Raw genomic sequence first — 22,052 nt, 5'->3', positions numbered from 1 at the left:
AAAGATGGCTTCTATGATTAGTTATTTGGGAAAAAACGACGCTCTCCCATAGAAAACGCGTATGTTTTCAGAGGCGGCCGCTAGAGGCGCTGTTCAGCGATGTCCGAAATTCTTGGTAACGTATAACAATTTTACACGCCTTTAATTTCAATATATGTTTCTTTTAAGCTCATTGTAACTACTGTATTCGGATTCACAAAAACGTTCTCAAGCTAAAACTGTTCGCAGAAGCAGGTGTCAGCGAATTGTGGTGCAGCACTTACGATCGAAATGCTTTGTGAATTCGGCCCCTGGTGCTTTGTTTTTCTGTTTTAGATCTTGTTTGGTTTTGGTATCACTTATTATAATGTTACCTTGAAAAAAGCTTTAATGTGTGTGTACATCCTCCCCGCTATAATCCTCCTCGAGCGAATATGGGACTGTGTGATAAATAAATGAAAGGCTGTTCAAGTGACTGAATAGTACTGGTTCTGTTTTCAAGAAGGCTTAAATGTGCGCGCGATGAGGCGAAATTTAGTCACGGTGTTACGCAGGCTAATAACCAAAGTGGGCCAAGCAGCAATAAAACATATACGTACCGCCGCAAATATACACAGGCTTCAAGCATTGAGTTGTACGAACAATGCTGAAATTGTGTTCCTATAATAAAGTTTTACCGCATGGCCTGCATATATTGGTTCTTGGTTCACTAAAGTCATGTTATTCTATTGATGGTCTATAGTCGTATGCACGCCGTCATATGCAACAGTTGTCGCCTTGCGTCACCCTTGAATCACCTGTTAACAATAATATTGTCGAACTTAGTGTGTCCTAGTGGTTTTCTCTCAATGCTTTGGTGCGTGACATCATTTTGTAGTTGGATTCATGATCTGTCTCGTTAGCGAATTTATTGTAAGGATAAGGCAATGCCGCGTGCAGTTGTGCCTTTTCTCTGTGCTCTATTATGTCTGACTAGCGGCATTTTCAAGCTTAGTAGATTAAATAAAAGAATCAAATCAATGCAGCAGTTACACCATTGAACATTGATTTGGAGAGCACAAATTTTTCATGTGCCAAGAAAATGACAAGCTAAGGGTGTGTAAATGGCGTCATGCCACTCAAAAAGTTTTTTAGCATTTAACGAGAGTGCATCAATCAGCTGTGAATATCGTATTTGACCGTTTTTTCCCCGAAGCTCTACACAACGCCGCCACACACGTCGCATTGCGGGAAAAGACGAATACTGTCGAAAATTTTCACAACTTCATATTGAGAATGCTTACTGTAACCAGAAAAAAATTTTCTGCCGGCTTTTTCCAGCGCAGCATGGGCTAGAAAGACAGCAAGTGCTCAGATCCAAAGACAGACAGTTGATAGACTATCACTATCCGCTTTTAAAAGCACAAAGCCAGTTTGTCTTGTCTGTGGTAAGGTTGTAACTGTTATTTGAGCGACTAGGGGGGTGGGACGGTTTTTTGGCGAGAAAACAAAGTAGTAGCCCTGGCGTTGTCCGATAAATGACGATACCCTGACAGTCCATGTCTCGGCCGCACGAGAGTGGAGCCACGTGTGCAACTTTCAACAAAAAGCGACTACAGCTCAAAAGCTTGTAATACTCGCCTTCGCGCACTACCATTAAATGTCGCACGTTTAATAAAAGGAAAAGAAAGATGAAGTAGCACTGTGCTTTTTGATCACCTCGGAAGGGGACTACTCCCAAGAACACCGAACGCAGATGACTCTACCTACTGCAAAATTGTTTAGGTGTTTCCGTCGAACGAGACAGTGACGTTATGTTAATGTATTGAGACGCTGCCCAAAACAAACAGGAAGAAAAGAACAAGAGACGGGAAAGAGCGCACACTACCTAATACCACCATTTTTGGGCACTTGTACTTTGGATTCAATTTTAAAGCTACGGATTGCGCGAGAGAATATATCTATTTTCCAACAAGGAATCAACCCACCACCCGAAATTCTCTTTCTGCGTGCTGATTTGCGCCATCCCGTAGAAAACCGGATTTACAACATGTCTATGCCACCGTATCCGCAGTGGCAGACACCAAGCTGCTTTTTGTAAACGACACGCTGTGCCACATTTACTCGAAAAAAATTATCGGCACTCAGTCACAATAAGACAGAACTGCGCCTGTATTCGAAACTTGTATGTGTATTGCGCCTGGCTTGAGCGTAATAAGTAATAATAGTATTAACTACAATAATATTAACAATAAGGTCAATTTCGCCCGACAGGCGAATCACTGATTGCGACAGAAATTTATTAGACAGTTGTGCAAACTAAGGTTAGTCATTTTATCAGCTGCATAAACTGCTGTAAACATTCGCTTCCTAACTTAATTAACCTGCACGTTGTCACGCGCGCACAATCACACACGAACACATCTCTCTCGATAAGCGCGGACACTCGCTGTCAAAACGATGGCGTGGGGGAGAGCGGCAGCAACAGCAACAGCGAGCGAATTGTCCATCGTGCTAGTTCTAGCTTCAACGCGAACTAATTGCGCCGAGAATACACCGCACACGAAGGCATCAGGGGCGCTTTAACGAAAAGCTATTCCAAACTGCTTCTATTCTATTTTTGCAATCAGGCCTCCATGATTGCCCAACTTCACTTGTCTTTCACGCAACGTAAAGGAAAAATATTAGCGTAGCTTGCACGGGAGGCTCACTGCTACAGAGAAAGCGGAGCTGATGGGCACCTAGCTTGGCATGGCTTTTGGACTAGGCTAAGCACTACCAAGTCATTTCCAGCATTTTCCGGAATTTATTGATCATTTATCGATTATCGATTAGCTGCTGGTTGACTATCGATTGTCTATCGATGAGACTAAGCTTAAGTAGTCCCAACCATGCTTAGCTAGACTTAATCAGGCTCAGCTTCGCCAGTTCACAGAGGTATGTGTCATTGCGCTCGGACCCTTTCTGCACTACCGCCAGGATCGGCCCACAATTTCTGTCCACAGGTTACGGACTAACGCTCGGCTTAAACAGCTCCGTTGTTAAAAAACCGCGAGAGCTACTCACTCTTATATGACGTGTGCACACTAATTATGCATGTGAGACCGAACAACAGAAAAACATTATTTTTCGATTCTATGCCTTTTTACCATCAGCCATCCGCAATTGGTCAAAAGTTTTCGGGCTGCGTCCACTTCGCCTGTCTGTCACCTGACGTCCAAAAACCGTGAAAAATCACTGCGTCAAGGTGGCTTGTACGCATTAAAGATGCATTATTACGCCGATCAAAACCTAATTTTCTTTTTAGTAGCCGGACACTGCCCCTTTCCGACATCGATAGAAGGTGGGTACCCGCCGATCGCTATGGCACTGGCTAGTCGGAGCTGCCGTGGAGAATGGATTTATTTGCTTATATTAAAAATTTTGCGTGACATTATATGGTTGTCGAGACCTTTCCGCACGAAAACGACATCACGATGTCAAATGTTCTTCACTGAAGATTCGTTTTAGCTGCATTGTTACGTTTCCGCTGCACGCCGACGTGATTTTATAGCAGACACCGAAAGCTAAGTAAGAAGAAGCAGGGCAAACGCAGACGCCGGCAACACCCTTGTCATCCGGTTATCTACTTTCACTGCGCTAGCCTGGTCCCACGTTACCCCCTCCACTTCTGCGTGCTCATCGCCCTTGGTCAGCCAATCAGGTAAGAAATATATGTTAAGAATGCTATTCCTTTTGAAAACAAACAACATGCAGTGACCTCCTATAAAATAGGAGAGCGTTCCAATAGCCTTCTCAAACAACGCTGCGAGTCACCGCCCGATGCTTGCGTTGGCGGTTACGTAAATTGGACATCAGGTGATTAAAGGAAAACAGATCGGAATAGTTTTACGTTATAGGGTCCCAGCCATCGGCCCGCCTAGACTTTGTACCCAGCGCAGATCGCTTTCTAGATCGGGGCCGCGCGGCCGCGCTCAGCCGCGCCATACATAGCCGCCACGGGAGTAAAACGTCCTCCACTTTCCCTGCGGCCTTGTGCGCGATGGAAGACGGAGCGCTTTTTCTCTGCCTTCCTCCCTTGCGCACGCGAGACTGAGCAACCATTCTTTGCTCACCCTCTCCCGCTTTCACTTTACCCATACCATACGGCGCGCAGCCACGATGTTATCGCACTTGGACATTATACGAAACATCATGTAGACGACGACGGCGGAAATGTGCCTGGAGTGTCCATATATTTGCAATCGCAATAAAATTATGTGGATCCGACTCAGTGTGGTAAGCAGAGTAAGCGAGGCTTTCTCTGCTGTTTGCTTTGACTGACGATAGTACGCGGTGATCTTAACAGTGAATTTTTAATTTCTTCAGCATTTAGTGCAACGGGAGAGTGGTGAGTTGATGTTCTGCGTGCACCTGTTTGTCCGTGTAATACACACGATACACAGCGATACGTGCTTGCTTGAGGCATTGTTGTGCGCCGTTTTTCATAACCTTCGAAAGTGAGCCACCAGGATTCTCAGATGAATCTGGCACGCTTCCACTCGCACCGGCAACATACGGCATCCGGCCGCGATGTTATCGCAGTCGGACTTCACACGGAACGTCGTGGCGACAGCGAAGGCGACGCGGATGACGTCGGCGTAAATGCGCCTGGAGTGTAGATATAACTGCTTTCACAATAATAAAAAAAAAGTTGTGTACGGGAAATAGCGCTGCCATAAACTAGAAGCTTGTTTCCCCACAGTACGACTGAGTTTGTGGAGAAACAAACGCATTGTATGTTTTCTTCGTATTTCCAAGCGATTTGGTGCGACTGCATTTAAAAGCCCGGAATCAGGTTAGTCATGTCCGAACGATCGTTAGACCAGTGTTTTGTTGCGCTACGAGGACATTGTAAGAGTCACCTTACGAGAGGAAATATTCCCGACAAAGCGGGGCTCCGAGAAGCATTCTCAAAAGATTACCAATTTGCTCAGCTAAGTAATCGTGTGGCTCACAGCAGGCCCTACAACAATTGACCCGGTGTAGTTCAGCGATTGCGGCTCCACTTTCTCAAACCTTCACGACCTTACCTTCGCGTATAACGTGCGAGATTTGTGTACATTGAACAGGCACGCATGATTTTAGCTATACTTCCGAACTGATAAAAGAAATCACGTAGAAACTCCTCTGGGAGTTGCCTAAGTATGCACAAGCATTGTGCCGCTTGCTAATCCCCACGCTGCCCGGTGTCATCATCAATGTTATGAAACTTGATTCGACCAGCATAAACCCTTATAAACCCTCATCGGTCGTTATCAACCTTATCGAACACGATCCGACCCTTACGAACTATTATCGGTCCTTATCAACCTGGATGTCCAGCTAAGCTGTCACAAAACCACCACTACAATTGCTGAGGGAGCATGCAATGTTTATTCATGGTTCGGATGCTTGTTTTGCACTTGTTGTTTATTGAAACGTGTGCTGTTCTGTGTATTGTATGGGTGATCTGAATGAATGTATGCGCTGTTCGCTTCACTTCGCTGAGCGCTTGTAGCTTCTGCCTCACGTGGTTATGAGCCATTGCATTCGTCTTACGTGACGGACGGACAAATTTCTCATTTGGTAGGCATAGAAATGCTTATGCATTTAAAACTAAAACGGATGGTTTATTAAACGAGACGAAGCTGCTGATTTTCGCTGTAACACGGGGACTATCTTTTCCTCTTTATTTCGTTCCGTCACGCGCACTATAGATCATGAGTTTTTCCTTTCAATTTGTTTTTACACTGATAATATTCAAACTTTCGCATTGTCGGCACATTGCACTAAACACACATTAAGTAAACACCTAACAAGTAACACGTAAACACACGTAACAAGTGCTCTATTTGGCGATGTCCTTTTGTGTCAAAAATTTGACTAATACTAAATCTGTCGAAGCACCTTATCTTTCTAAATACCAAATGAAACACTTTACCATGCACCGAAACTTGAGAAAAAGGGGGGCGCTCAACCAGGCTTCGCGCTTCAATGGCACTCCATAAAGCCATTTGGCCCGCTCCTTCTTGCAGAATCTAATACCATCATCTTTCCTTATACGTCACGGCGCAAATATACATCACAGCTGCACATTCGTGTCCATTTTTGATATGGTCCGCAAGCTTTTTCCCATCAATTCCACGGCGGACGAATCTTTTGCCCCTGTAGAGATGCTTTGCCGCATAGTAACCAAATAAAAGCGCCCCAGGAAAAAAATTCAGCCAGCGGATTAAAACCAAACTGGACCTACATATATAGAGAGACCTAAAGTATGTGCCACTAGAGTGCAATTAGCGGATGAGGTTTTACTGGGCTGCAAACTACATTTTAAAAATCACCCCATGCATTTTCAATGGGCCTACAAAAGTGCCCCAGGAAAAAAATCCAGCCAGTGGAATTAGACTACACTCGACATATACCGGGAGAACGTTGTCGGGATTTAGTTCCTAAAGTGCAAATCGCGAAAAACGAGCCATTGCTCAGTAATCAATTTTTAAAAAATGCTTCCCATAGAGTTACGCCAACCGCATCGCCCCAGGGTCGGCTTCGCCGCAGTAGTCGATGTCCCAGATTGCTGGACTTGCGTGTGGCTCAATTGACCCGGTGTAGTTCAGCGGTTGCGGCTCCACTTTCTCAAACCTTCACAACCTTACCTTCCCGTATAACGTGCGTGATTTGCGTACACTTAACAGGCACGCATGATTTTAGTTATACTTCCGAACTGAAAAAAAAAAGAAATCACGCAGAAACTCCTCTGGAAGTTGCCTAAGTATGCACAAGCATTGTGCCGCTTGTTAATCGCCACGCCGCCCGGTGTCATCATCAATGTTATGAAACTTGATTCGACCAGCATAAACCCTTATAAACCCTCATCGGTCGTTATCAACCTTATCGAACACGATCCGACCCTTACGAACTATTATCGGTCCTTATCAACCTGGATGTCCAGCTAAGCTGTTACAAAACCACCACTACAATTGCTGAGGGAGCATGCAATGTTTATTCATGGTTCGGATGCTTGTTTTGCACTTGTTCTTTATTGAAACGTGTGCTGTTCTGTGTATTGTATGGGTGATCTGAATGAATGTATGCGCTGTTCGCTTCACTTCACTGAGCGCTTGTAGCCTCTGCCTTACGTGGTTATGAGCCATTGCATTCGTCTTACGTGACGGACGGCCAAATTTCTCATTTGGTAGGCATAGAAATGCTTATGCATTTAAAACTAAAATGGCAGCGTTTATTAAACGAGACGAAGCTGCTGATTTTCGCTGTAACACGGGGACTCTCTTTTCCTCTTTATTTCGTTCCGTCACGCGTTCTATAGATCATAAGTTTTCCCTTTCAATTTTTTTTACACTGATAATATTCAAGCCTTCGCATTGTTGGCACATTGCACTGTCAAGTAAACACAAGTAACAAGTGCTCTATTTGGCGATGTCCTTTTGTGTCAAAAATTTGCGTAATAGTAAATCTTTCTAAATACCTTATCTTTTTAAATACCAAATGAAACACTTTACCATGCGCCGAAACTTGAGAAAAAGGGGCACGCGCAGCCGTTCTTAGTGCTTCGATGGCACTCCATAAAGCCATTTGGCCCGCTCCTTCTTGCAGAATCTTACACCATCATCTTTCCTTATGCGCCAGGGCGCAAATATGCATCACAGCTGCACATTCGTGTCCATTTTTAGCATGGTCCACAAGCTCTTTGCCATCAATTCAACGGCGGACGAATCTTTTGCCCCTGTAAAGATGCTTTGCCGCATAGTAGCCAAACAAAAGCGCCCCAGGAAAAAAATCCAGCCAGCGGAATAAAACCAAACTGGACCTACATATACCGAGAGACCTACAGTATGTGCCACTAGAGTGCAATTAGCGGATTAGTTTTTACTGTGCTGCAATTGACGTTTTAAAAATCACCCCATGCATTTTAAATGGGTCTACAAAAGTGCCCCAGGAAAAAAATCCAGCCGGCGGAATTAAACTACACTCGACATATAGCTTGAGAACGTTGTCTGGATTGAGTGCCTAAAGTGCAAATCGCGAAAAACGAGCCATTGCTCAGCAATCGATTTTTAAAAAATGCTGCCCATAGAGTTACGCCGACCGCATCGCCCCAGGGTCTGCTTCACCGCAGTAGTCGATGTCCCAGATTGCTGGACTTGCTTTATCCCGACACTTATGCCAGTAGTTCTTGCAGGCACTGCAATGACTTCGCTAGCTTAGACCATATGCTCTGGCGTTGCCCCTCGTTACGAGGCACGGAACAAATAAATGAGGACAAGTGGCTCTCCGCTATCAAGAACCCCGATGCCGGGGCGCAACTATGGGCTGTCCAGAGGGCCCACGATGCGGCGGTCGGGCATGGCCTGACTGTCCGAACGTGGGAGCGGCCCGCTGCGCGCTGAGTCGCGTACCTTAGGACGTTCATTAAAGTTTTCCATCCATCCATCCAACCTGTTTACCGCCGGCTTCTTGGTCAATCCCCCGTGGTGGGTATGCGCCATGGCATAGGAAGCAAGCAAGCAAGCAAGCAACGGTTTTACTGGCCCCGAATGCGTCGGTCGACTGAAATGTATGTGGCCAGTTGAACTCAGTGTCAGGTCCACAAGCACCTCACTACGATGCCAGCCGGCCTTCTACAACCACTGACGCCTCCGAGCTCTCCTTTCGAGCAAGTTGGAATTGACCTGATGGGTCCCTTTCCCCGCTCATCGAACGGGAACCATTGGATCATCGTATGTGCCGACCATCTGACCCGATGCTGCGAGACGGCTGCTTTGCCATCTGCCACCGCCAGCCAAGTTTCATTTTTTCTGCTCCACTTGACCATTATCCGTCAGGGCCCTCCTCGAGTCATCATCAGCGACCGCGGCCGCCAGTTTACTGCAAGATGTAAGAGCTTCTTCGATTGTGCGCTTCCAGCTTTCGCCACTCGACACCGTATCACCCGCAAACAAATGGGCTGACCGAGTGTACCAACCGCACAGTGGTGAAAATGTTTTCCATGTACGTCGCATCGGACCACAAAAACTAGGACGACATTTTGCCTTTCATTACATACGCCTTTAACACTGCAAAGCACGAGACTACTGGCTACAGCCCGTTTTTCCCGCTCTACGCTCGTCCGCCACGTGACACACTGGACACCATATTTTCTTTCTCCACCCATGACGATCTCACGATCGCCGACATTCTGGGTCTCGCTGAAGGAACTGGACGCTTCGCCCGCATACGTACTCTGGCTTCGCAAGACCGGTCCAAAGCACGGTACGACAGGCACCATCAAGATGTCACCTATTCTCCAGGGGATCTAGTCTGGCTATGGTGTATGGTGCGCAAACGTGGCCTGTGCCAGAAACTTCTCGCCAACTGTACTGGCCCGTACGTTATTGTTGACCAGCTCAGGGAAGTAAATGATCGACTGGCGCGTCTCACCGCAAATGGACGGCGCTCCGCCAAGACTGAGGTTGTGCACGTCGCTCGGCTCAAGCCCTTCACTCCGAGAACTTGGTTTGACTTGCCCAGCGGGCTTGGTCTAGGAGGGGAGAAATATTACAGTCAATGTAGCCGCATAAGTTGAAGACGAAGGAGTGTCAGCGGAGAAGACGACAAAGAGAACGTTTTTGCCAGTCGGAGGCTCGCCCTCCTGAAGCCTGTTCAACAAACCCCGTTTTTCTCGCGTCGTAACAATGTATACAGTGACCCAAGTGGTTTCGACGGTTGGTTTCGAACCGTGCTCCCTCAGCACAACAGCCTACCCATTCGACCATGAACTACGCAGATATCCAGGTTGGCGGGAAAACTGTCAAAGACATATAAAGATACATATAAAGTTATCCCCCGGTATGTGCGTGAAGTACTCTATGAATGTCAACGTATTAAAAGAAAAAATAGAGAGGCAATATGTCTAGGTCGTATTATACAAAAAGCCACATACATTTCACGAGTTATCCACTAACGCGTAAGCATTGTTTGGCTCGGCTCTGATTTCGCTTTTGCTTTCCTTTGCTTACTTGCTTTTCCTAGCTTATGCGCGTCTACCCGTGGCCTTTCCGGTGGCAAAGATTGCTCAGGCTTTAGTAGATAGTTGTCAGACCTTTTTCGCCGCATCCGGCCCTTCAAAGCGATCGTGCCAATTGAGCCGAAACGCCGGACGCGACCGCACCTCAACGGAACAGGCCGGACGGAAGGGAACACCAGCTGCCGCAGTTGCGCGCGGGATGAGGCGTGAGAGGAGAATGCATCGGCACGATGCCATGCCACCCTCGCTTGAGTTCTAACTGCGCCTCAGTAGGGCCCAATGGAAACGCGCCAAGCTTCTCGAAGGACTCGCTTGCCCGCCAGTTCATAATTTGAAGGACGCTTAGTAGCGTTCAATTGGAGATTGGGCCACCCCAACATATGACGTTGGCCTACTCTCAAATTTACGTAGGTCCACCCTCAAATTTCAAGTTGGCCCACCTCGAAATTGAAGTTAACCAACCTCCAAATTTCAGTTGGACTACCCCCTAACTTCAAGTTGACCAACCACAAAATTTAAGTTGTTCCACATGCAAATTTCGAGTTGGCCCACCCCCAAGTTTAAGTTGGACTACTCCAGATATCAAGTTGGCACACTCCAAAATTTCAAGTTGGACCACCCCAAATTTCAGTCGGTCCAATCCTACTATAAGCTTCCCCGCGCATTTTCTATGGAGCCTTAGTATCTCTATGGGTACTCTTTCTTAACAAAACGTTCTTATGAATTGAAGGAAAAAAGTAACTGGAACGCCAATGCATTTCTCTGCAAAGTTCGGGAATTAATACCTCGAAACTGGTGTCACCCTGAGAATTAGTTTCAAGTAGATCCACCTTGCAAACTATGGAATTGAAATATGGGCCATTAGGTAATTAGTTAAAAGCTTAATTAGTGAATTTTGTTAATTACTCGATTATGCTTTTCAATTTGTTATGCAAGTAATGTCCGCCTTTTCGGGTAGACCAGATCATGAAGTAGAATTGTGCTATCTACCACAGGTAACCTTTAAAAATGTTTGAAAGTGTTAGCTCAAAAACCTGGTGTAGATGAAACACCAGATATGACATAGTGATTGGCATAGAGAATGAGAGAAGGTAAGGTGGGAATACGTGCAATCTTGCATGCTGCTGTTGGGCCAGCGGAGAAGTCTCCAACCTTATTTGCTAATGCGAAATGTCAGACAGGCAGAACGCTGCGAAAAGAAAAGAACAAAAATTATGAAAAATGAAATTTTGATGGAAGATAGAAAGGGAGAACGAAGGTGAGAAAAGAAGACATAGGGAAATAATTTAAAATCCGTCATAATATTGGGTTAAAGTAGAAAAGTATAAAAAAAAGAAAAGCGGCGGAAACCTCCTCACGATTACTGTCGACGGTAATGCGTTGGCATTGAATCAATATAGCGAGAGAACCTATTGCCACAGTCAAACCAAGTAATGAATGAGGCCTCCACTGCAACGAGAATCCTCTTTCCTGCTCTCCTAAGAACACTCGGCGAATGGTGGCTCAATAAGCCACCATTACAGAAGTTGACAATATGGCGGAGTTCGCCGATGTCTACAATAGCATCCCAGATGATGATTGCATCCGCCAATTTAAGTCTATTTGCAGTGTTGGGTTCACCAGATGGCCTCCATTATTTATTTTTACTTTCGGCTGCTTCAATGGTTGTACTGGAAACATGGCTTGCCTGTGCGCCAGATTACGCACAGAACTTGATACAATGTTTGTCGTTTCCCTCGGTACGGAACTAGGTAAAATTCAAGGGCAATAAGGCTTACAGTATGCAAAATATATTTGGTGGAATATACCAGCAGCCTCGTGCCACGCACAAGCTAGTGTTCATTACAACCTTACCGAGGTATGACTTGCCAAAATTGGAGCTTCGATCAGACAGAAGTTAGTTCACTTTTTGACGATTTCGTGCACTGGGGCTCAATGAGTGCCCTAGCTACTCTGCCAAGAATTTGTACGAGTCACTGTGGTGCGCCTTGCAGATTATTCGCAAAGACGCAACAGCAGATACTATGACACTGTCGTTTTGCTCCCGTTGTTTGCTGAATGTTTCAAACACTGCTGATATTTCAACAGTGCTGATGTTTCAAACAGTGCTGATCCAGTCAGTAAAGTTACTGAGTCATGAGATGCTCGCTAAAAGTAATCAGATACTCGTAAACTCTTCTAGTACATAATGCCTTTGTGCTAACCTATGTAGTTAATCTGAAAACATCTGCGGCATTACAGAAAATCGAAATGACTAACTTTCGCACAACAGGATGCCATGTACTCTTCCAGTTTCCCACACCTAAATGGAATGGGCGACACCGATCAGGAAAAATCTTCACTTGAATATGAGGAGAAACTTCGGGGAAGGCTCTGTCTACATTGCCAGAGAGTTTTACTCTGGGAAGTCGTGTTTATTTCGCAAGAGTAACACCTCGAAGAAACATTTGGTTTCGGTTCCTTTCCGATATCTTGCCAATTAAAACACACGCTTGCAACTTGGAATTAAGATACGGAAGAGTTGTGGTACTCCGCAGACCTGCAGGATAACGTGAACGCCTCCTTTCTGATGTCTTTCCACAGCTCCATAAACGATGCGTTATTCCCTTCATCTTGTACTTTCTTCTCGAAACGAGCGAGCTGTTCAGGAGTGAAGTATTTTTTCCAGCCTCCAACTTTGGCTTCTTTTACCAGTGCGTACTTTGTGTTTTCTCCCCCGTAGCCTTCCTTGCTGGTAATCTTATTCTTAACAAAGAGATCGTTCGATTCATGCGTCTCGTTCTCACAGAGATTGAACACGATGACTTTCCTCATGTGTTCTGGTTTGGACCATTCAAGAATATTCTGTAGCATTTGCGAGTTTTGCAGCAGAGCCCTCTCGTATCTCTCATCCAAAAACCTAGCCAACCTCAATACTGTGCCTTTGATGTCCTTCTTGAGCTCTTCGTAAGTTATGAACAAGAAGTTTGGTTCTTCTTTGATAGCGTACGCTGACGCCACATGGTCAAAGTAGCTCCCAAAGCCCAAGCTTCCCTGGATGAAAGGTTTGAAGAACTCTTCGAATGTGCCGTCCTCGAATTGGGAGCTGCTGATGTCTGTGGTCATGCGAAACTGCGAGACGCAGACGTCCCATGGGTTTCGAGCGATGTAGATGTACTTGGCCTCCTTGTTCATAGTCTCACGGCTGAGCGGGTGGTGCGTCATGAACAGCCTCACGGGTAGAGGCGACTCCCAGCCATCAGTATCTATATACTCTATTGCTCGGAAGTTGCGGGTGAACTCGTCGTAGGAGCTGATGGGTTTTCCTCCGTTCAGTATTAACTGCGTTAGGTACTGAATCCAATGGGACCCACTTTTAGGATATGTGCTCTGCATGACGTCACCCTTGGCAGCGCGGAAAGAGAGACTTTTTAGAAATACAGCCGGATTGACCAGTGGGCACCTCGGCACACCGTCGATTACTTGAAGGTATGGCTTACGACCTGGCATGGCTGTATCTCCCTAGCGCAGGGTAAGTATTCTGAAAAAGAAGCAGGGTGATACAATATCAGTACAAACATTGCAGATTTTGTGCGCAAGAGTGGGCAGGTTCATTTTAGTGAAGACAGACATCTGGGCCTAGGAATTGTCGGTATGTGTCTAAAGCCATAAAGTTATTGAGAAAAAATTCATGCATTCAACTGGAATTAACAAACATTTAATTAACGTAATTGTCATGTAGCTTTGTGTCACGAGAAAACTCTCGCAAAAACACCCGCCGCGGTAGCTTAGTGGATATGGCGTTGCGCTGCTGATCGCGAGGTCGCGATCGAGTTCGACCCGACCATGTTGGCGGTATTTCGTTCACTTATGCAAATTGGCTGTAAGTTAGAATCTTGCAATGCTCGACGACAAACTTTTCGGGCCGAGAAGCGAAGTTGCTTAAAAATTGCTTTCTACGCAGCAGACGTGCCGGTAATGCAGCTCTACAATCGGTTCAGAACATTGCGTTATTTCACTTGTTAGGATGACGAAGACGCATTCAAACTGTCCAGAAACCATGCTGTGAAGCACTCTGTTTTAAAAACAAAAAAGTGGTATTGTCACTGTAGCTGTTAACAAACATGCAGTTCAAAGGGGAAGTACTTCTAACGGTGGATCCGTGTTTGCGCGGTAGCTTTATGGCAAGAGGGACCCCCGCCTCTGCAGTTTGTGGTACTTTGAAAAATGTGATTCTAGTTTTTTTTTCGCGAATCCCGCGAAGGCAGAAAGTTTGCGACGGAATGTAAACAGACTGCCGTGTGCATTTGACAATCCACGCTAATTCCGAAATGTGCAATACGGTGGTTACGGTTCTTCAATAATAAGTTTCTTCTCGAGTTATTCTGGATAAAGTAACACTACAGTTCACAAGATTGAATTGCACAAAATTGTCCGAACTCTTGGCTGGTGTGACAGGAAAGACAAAGTGCCTGAACACTGCTGTAAAATCACGTACAATCGCTGATCTCAAATTTCCATGTGGCTCGTCAGCATTCACGTCTCACGACGCTATCAGATGATGCATCAGTAGTGCGTACTCACGAATGAAAATGCCGCTGAGCAGTGTGACACAGATCGCTTTGGCTGCACCAGTGTCATCACAGATTGCAGGGAAAGCAGGGCGGCGAGAAACACTGTGGCTTGCTGTGACTGAGACGTGTCCGTTGGTCATTTGGTGGTAAAGGCAGGAAGGAACTGGCTCATCGTGACTCTCGTTTCAGTTTGGAACAGCTCGCGTTCTACGCAGTGGTTAACGTTGGAGTGCTGCGGCCAGCTGCGCATTGCTCATTGCTACAGCTGGAGTTCATGCTGCGTCGCCTTCTCATCCGGTGCTGAGAAATTGGCTCATAGTTTAACCACTATGACGATACACGTATTCTTCCAATTTTATACGGTATAGTTATTTGGTGGTAATGCTTATGTGAATACAACAGTTCATAAGTTTGACAGTTTCACAAACATACACATTCACTTCTTTCGTTCGCAGGAAGGTCAGAAAATATATTACGCTACACTGTTTTGATGAACAGAGAAGAGAGAGATAGATACAAGCTTTAGTGACCTGCTGGAGATGTTAGCCTGGCTGTTCGCCTGACATGCTACTCCGCGTGCTCGGTGATGATTATGATATATACAATGATTAACACTTAACAGCACATACAGTCACGCACACACACGTATGCACTATAGATACATTTACGAAAGTTTCGTTAAGGCTCGTGGCCAGCAAGAGCGTCAGCAGTGCTTTCGTGACGCGTAACGCGCTGGTGGTGGTTTTACATGGGCCGAGAATGTGGCGCAGTTCCAAGCTTGAGTCCCGTTGCAGTTGTGCTGCGGCCTTCAAAGACTGTCTTTCTGATGCGTAGTGGCAGTAGTCGTACAGAAAGTCGTACAGCCTAGACTTTGCCTTGTATTCCGCGGTGGGCTGCTAACCACTGCAGCACAACGCTGTGATGCAGTTCGCAGGCTTTATTGCATAAGCGTCTGATGTCCATGACGAGTTGTTGCTGCTTGCGTGGCGACTTCAGGGACGGCAGGGCCACTCTTGAGTAGGTGAAGATGACCCAAGACTCAGCTGTCTGCTTTCTGATGCGAAAAATTGACAGTCACTTGAGCATACGCCAAAGAGGGTGAAGGTGAAAGCCTGCGCGCTCAAGAGACATTGATTAAATTACTTGACATTCTCATTCGAATGGGTTGTTACTTCTTTTTACTTGCTTTTCCGAACAAAGGTCGCGGGTTCGAGTGCCTAATTGACGCTACCTTAGTTAACTGTACATTAATTAACCTCGCCCCAATTAACACCAAAGATCGTGGTTCGACTCCCACATAAGCTCGAGGGTTTGACTCCCCGAAATAACTTCATCCTAATTAGCACGATGACGATGGTGACCCGCGCACCATCAAAATTGTTGCGTGAGCGTTTGCATATAGGTAAGACGCGATGCCAGGTCTGTGTAATAATTTACTTCAGCGAGTCGGCATCGTGTACGATTTCGCGTCGACGACACGGTTTTCGCTCACGGATGTTGAAGGTCAACTGAACGATGAGACATAAAAATATTAGGGGTCCCTTATGCTACAACTAAGATGATTGAAGGAGAAAGTTCGAGCGCAACTAACTCAATGACACGACGACCACTTTTTCTTTGCTGAGTCATCATCATTCTGAAACCACAATTTACAGTCAGTATTGCAAGTCATCATGTCTTTTTTCAGGTGACCTTTACTATGATTCACCAAGGTCGAACGGTGACTATAAGCACTTTCTTTTGCTCAGTCACTCCCACTTCGACCCTGAAATCTCACATACATACTTTTGCAAGTCACTCCCCTACTCCATAACACCTTGATTCACTACTAATTCAGATTTGATTCACTGTTTATTCACTCTATCCCAGCTTGGTTCACCATCACTACTTTATCATCTTGGTTTTACTTCTGTCACACTTGGTTTGCTCTATTACTCAAAATTTCCAGTTTTCATCACTCTTGATGCACTCTATCACGACTTGATTCATCTTCATTCACTCTTAATTCACTCTCACTTACTCTTCATTACCTTAAACTCTATCTCATCATTACATTTCGTTTGAGGGGGCACGCTAGTGCGCAGGCATCTGTCATGGCGCTCCCTTTCTTGACGCAGGCCTACCTTGTGTTGGTATTTTGGAGACTCCGCGCTTACTTTGCAAGCATCGAGGGAATGGCATATCACCGCTTCACAGCTTCTGGCCAACTTTTCAACGGAACAAAGACAGCAGCTTCTACGTGGCCGCTGAGTCCTGCCGTTACTGATGCTCTCATCTGGCAACCTAGAGCTACCTTGTGCGCGAACTTGTGTATTAGCGTTTCGATATCTTTGTTGTGATTCAAGAAAGTTGTAATGATATGCTCAAAAGCCTGAAGCCCATAGTTCTAACCTCAGGAGTTCTGCGAGAGGCATATCGGCGTTCATAAACAGCATCAGGCGGCGCAAATGAACACAAGCTAAGGATAGGTTTGCTGTGGATCAAGCAATAAGACTCTATTGCATGTCGAAGTGTTCTTAACTTATAAACGTTATCGTTCAATTGTTCATGTGTATTGATGGCCTAAGTGATCACAAGATATTGTTATTTGACCTGACCCTTCAGGTGCCCGCCAGTCTGCCTTCAACAAAATATATCCGCGATTACAACAAAACAGACTTCTAGAAAATTAATCAGGAATTAGATACTTTTTGCGTCTTTTGAGCAGTTCGCTTCCTCGCGAAGTGTAGAGAGCAATTGGTTACTTTATTAAAAAATTATTGTTTCTTGTCGAGAAATATGTGCCCCTTGTCCGTATTCGGGGCGATGTCAATAAACCATGGTTCACCAACGCCCTCAGTATGCTCGATAACAAAAAGAAGCGCCTTTTCGGGCGCTGAACTCTCGGACTGCAATTCCAAATGGGAAAAGTATTTCGCATGCCTCCCGCAGTACAATGATTTGTTGAGGCAATCAAAAAATATATTTTCATATTTACCTTCTTGGTATCCTTCGTGAAAACCCACATAATGTTTTAGAAACTTCTACCTACGAACAACAGTGCTTCTCACGATATAACTTTGTCATACCCTGATGGATCACGTGTACCTACCGAGCACCGATCCGATGTCATGCATTCCTATTTCTCTTCTGTTTTCACCCACGAACCGGCCTTCAATAGCAGTACCCTTCCTGACTGCAACTTTTTCCGCATGCCTTCAATTGAAGAAACATCTGAGGGCATTTTGGCCCTGATTGATATCAAATTTTCCAGTGCTCACGGTCCTAATAACATTCCCACTAAAGTCGTCAAAAGCACTGAGCTACTTACAGTAAATTTATACAAAGTATCTTTTCCTAGTCCAGTACAATTCCTAACGAGTGGAAGAAAAGCGGCGACAGAAATGATGCTTCGAATTATCCTTCACTGCCTGCAAACTTCTTGAGTGCATAATCTATTCTCATGTTGCCTCTAATCTTGAAGCTATTTTCTTTCCAGCAATCAGCATGGCTTCCAACCAGGACACTCATGTGAAACTCAACTCTGAATTCACTACTGACCTCCATTTAAATCTTGATTCCCTCTTCCAAATAGACGTAACTTACCAAGACTTTTCGAAAGCATTTGACCATCTATCTCATGAATGACTAATGATCAAAGTAAATAGCTTATGTCTCCATCCACTAATCACGTCCTGGATACGGTGCTTCGTAATTGGCCGTTCACAGTTCACAGTGATTGAGCACCGTCACTATAGTCACCGAAGACCTGCAGTGCTGCAAGGTTAAGTCCACGGACCCCTTTTGTTTTAAATTTTCATTTATGTCCTCTCTTCTGGCATTTTGTCATCCATCTGGCTCTTTGCCGATGACTGCGTGCTGTGCCACCGTATAAACTCATATAATGATCCGTTTCTTTTACAGCGTGACCTCACTACAATCGAAAACTGTTGCACCGAGTGGGTCATGCAGCTAAACGTAAAAAAATGTAAGTTCATGGGCGTATCGCGGAAACACTCTCTTATGTCATACTCTTTGCATTCTCTTCCTATTGAGCTTGTTCCATCATACAGGTACCTTGGCGGTACTATCACTAGCAAGCTTACACGGTCAGAACATATCTGTAATCTGGTTACTGCAACTAATAGATCCCTGGGATTCATAAGACGGTCCCTATCTTCATCACCCCCTGTGATCCGTTATCTAGCATATGAGACATTTATCCGTACTAAACTGGAATTCGCGTCGGCAATATGAAATCCCTATCAAGCGTACCTTGTTGAACTACTTGAAGCCGTCCGAAACCGCGCATCCCGGTTTATTACATCCCAGTACGACTATCGGCTAAGTGTTAGAAACATCAAATCATCACTCCACATCCAATCATTAGCACGTCGCCAAAAGAATCTCTCGCTTATACGCCTATCAAAAACTATCTTACAATTTCCCACATTTACGCGACACGCTTCTTTTGCCACCCAACCGTGCTTCCCGCAGTCTCTTAAACAACTTCAGTCTTCAACGTCCTCACAGCTCTACTAAATCCTTTAATAACTCTTTCTTGCCGGTAGCTTTTACAGAACGGAATAGTTTACCTGACGGTGTAGTAATCGAACGTAACCCTACCAAGTTTCGAAATGTACTAGCGAGAGAGAGAGAGAAATAACTTTATTTTGCCCAAAATGTGGTTAGAGGAGGGGGTAATGACTAGAAGCCTCCCCCGTCCCCCCTTTAGACGGCGGCCGGCAGCCCCTGAGCCGCGGCGGCGTCTTCAGCCATTTGGACTACTCTTGCTTGAACATCCGGGTCCGAGCTGAGCAACACGGTCTCCCATTGCTCCTCATTTCTTATTATTAAACTGGGTTGTTGTGGTTTTGAACAGTTATTGTTATATTGTTTCTTTGGGCATGCCCAGATTATGTGTTGAAGATCTGCTCGGTTGTTACAATGCTTACATGTCTGTGTATACATCTGGGTGATAGTGACTGAAGGCAATGGGGTTGGGGAAAGTGTTGGTTTGTATTAGCCGCCAAGCCACTGATTGCCACTTGTTTAATGAACAATGTGCTGCCGGATATCTAGCCCTTTCTAGTCTGTAATGATCAATGATTTCCCCAAAGGAAACCAGCCTATCTCTGCCCGACCGGCGGATTGCGAATGCGTCCGTGTTGGTGTTGGTGACGTCGTCTCGGTCTGCGAAACCTCGAGCAGCGTCATGCGCATTCACGTTGCCTGGCAGGCCAGAGTGGGCTGGTGCCCAGATGATTTGTATTCTCCTAGCTCGGTCTCCGTGGAAACCAGCCTGGAGGATTTTTTTGCGCCTTTGGCGAGATGCGTCCTTTAGCGTAATTTAATATGGCGGTCTTGGAATCACTTATGATAATTTTATATTTGGGAGAAGATGTCATTGCTAGTGCAATGGCAACCTCTTCTCCTACCTCTGGCGTTGTTGTTAGAATTGTGGCTGACGCAATTGCATGTCGTTGATTATTGACTACTGCCACTGCCATGGCATCTTGATGTTCGTAGTCGGCTGCGTCTACATAGAGCACATCTTTAGAATTATCAAACCTTCTTCCTAATGCTTTGGCTCTTTCTTTTCTTCGTTCTTCGTTGTGCGAAGGATGCATGTGTTTGGGTAACGGGGGGATATATAGGTGTCTCCTAATGTCCGCAGGTATATCTGTTTTGATGTCAGTTCTGGGTTCATAGTTGATGCGCAGTGATTCCAGAATATGTCTCCCGGTTTGACTTTTGGAGAGCCTCTCCATCTGGGCAGTTCTGTGAGCTTCTATCAATTCTTCTATGGTGGTATGGAGCCCCAGCGCTTCAAAACATTCATTCGAAGTGGAGACCGGGATCCCCAGAGCTTGCTTGTAGGTTTTCCTAATCATGACGTTGATTCTTTTATTTTCTTCAGTTTTAAGGTCTAAGAATGGCGCTACGTAGACGATCCGGCTGAGAACAAAGGTTTGAATTAGTCTGATCAAGCTATTTTCTTTCATACCGTGGTGTTTATTTGCTATGCGCGAAATAAGACGTGTTGTCTGATATGTATTGCTTTCTAACTGTCTGATGGTTTCAATATTGTAGCCGTTGTTCTGAATCCGCATACCGAGGATCTTTATACTTGTAACCAGCGGTATGGGTTGTTCTTGGTTTGCGAAGAGCTGTATATTGGGGACTTCGGTTTTCTTTTTCCCTCTTGACGTTGGCTGGTATAGCGGGAGCTCGGATTTCTGCGGGGAGCATCCCAGACCTCTTCGGCCCAACGTATGCTTCTACCGCATCAATCGGCTTTTGCAGTGTGTCCTGAATATGACCATCACTGCCTCCCGCTATCCATAGCGTAATATCATCGGCGTATAGGCTATGATTTAGATCTTCAATGTTATTAAGTATTTCTGGGAAGGCCTATCATGGCGACATTGAAGAGAAAAGGCGAGAGGACAGAGCCTTGCGGCGTACCTCTGCTTCCAATCTCTAGTTCGTCCGACGCCACTCCTCGTATTGTTAAAATTGCTCTTCTGTCAGATAGAAAGTCTTTGATGTATTCGTACGTCTTACGCCCAACTCCTAATTTTTCCAAGTTTTCCAATATGGCTTCATGTTTCACATTGTCAAAGGCCTTGGCTAGATCTAGTCCTAGTATGGCCCTCGTATCCATCCGGAAGCAGCCGTTTCCGTCTATTATTTGGTGCTTAATTCTGAGCATTATGTCTTGCGTCGATAATTTCGGGCGGAAGCCCACTATTGTGTGTGGAAAGGCTTCTCTGTTCTCCATGTATCTGTTTAATCTGTCGAGGACCACGTGTTCCATCAATTTCCCAATGCACGAGGTCAGCGAGATTGGTCTGAGGTGGTCAAGCTGTAGTTTTTTGCCTGGCTTCGGGATCATTACGATTTTTGCTGTTTTCCACTGTTTCGGTATTTTGCCTCTTTCCCAGCAGATGGTCATGTATTTTGTGAGAGCTTCAATAGACTGATCATCCAGGTTACGAAGCATCTTGTTGGTAACTCCGTCTGGGCCCGGAGCAGACTTTGTGCGGAGGTTTTGAATAGCCCCTCGTACCTCTGCCACGGTAAAAGGACGATCGAGTGCTTCGTTGTATGCCCCTGCGTATGCCTTTAGATTTTCTTTGGGATTGGATCCTATGTATTTGTCTTGAATTTCTTTAATTAACTCCTTGTCTGTACCAGGGTAATTATGTATTATCTTGCTTAGGTTGTGCTTTTGCGTCGTTTAGCTCTTATCTGGATGAATTAGATGTCTAAGAACATTCCATGTTTTGGCGAGACCAATCTGTAGATCCATTTCTTCGCACGTGCTGTACCAGTTTTGTCTGGTTAGTTGGTGCGCGTAATTTTCTATGTCCTGATTTAGCCTTGCAATGCGTCTTCGTAGGTTACGATTTAGCTTTTGTTTGCTCAATCGTCTTTGCAGGCCTTGTTTCGCTTCCCACATGTGTAGGAGCTTGGCGTCGGCTTCCTTTATCTCTGCTTCCTCTGGTATGGTC

The 22,052-nt window shown here is 45.4% G+C and overlaps 1 protein-coding gene across 1 annotated transcript; it reads right to left on the bottom strand.

Moving 5' to 3' along the window:
• Positions 1–12,508: 12,508 nt before the first annotated feature.
• On the bottom strand, positions 12,509–14,735 carry LOC119444618 (3-beta-hydroxysteroid sulfotransferase). The gene is made up of 2 exons (XM_037708989.2): positions 14,567–14,735; positions 12,509–13,523 (listed from the first exon to the last, which is right to left on the bottom strand). The coding sequence occupies exon 2, from the start codon at positions 13,490–13,492 to the stop codon at positions 12,509–12,511; it is 984 nt and encodes a 327-aa protein (XP_037564917.1). The 5' UTR covers positions 13,493–13,523; positions 14,567–14,735.
• Between the last annotated feature and the right edge of the window lie 7,317 nt (positions 14,736–22,052).

The sequence above is a fragment of the Dermacentor silvarum genome, chromosome 3, assembly GCF_013339745.2.
Source record: "Dermacentor silvarum isolate Dsil-2018 chromosome 3, BIME_Dsil_1.4, whole genome shotgun sequence".
Taxonomy (NCBI): domain Eukaryota; kingdom Metazoa; phylum Arthropoda; class Arachnida; order Ixodida; family Ixodidae; genus Dermacentor; species Dermacentor silvarum.
The sequence above is the reverse complement of the archived record's forward strand: the minus strand, read 5'-3'. Positions and strand labels throughout refer to the sequence as shown.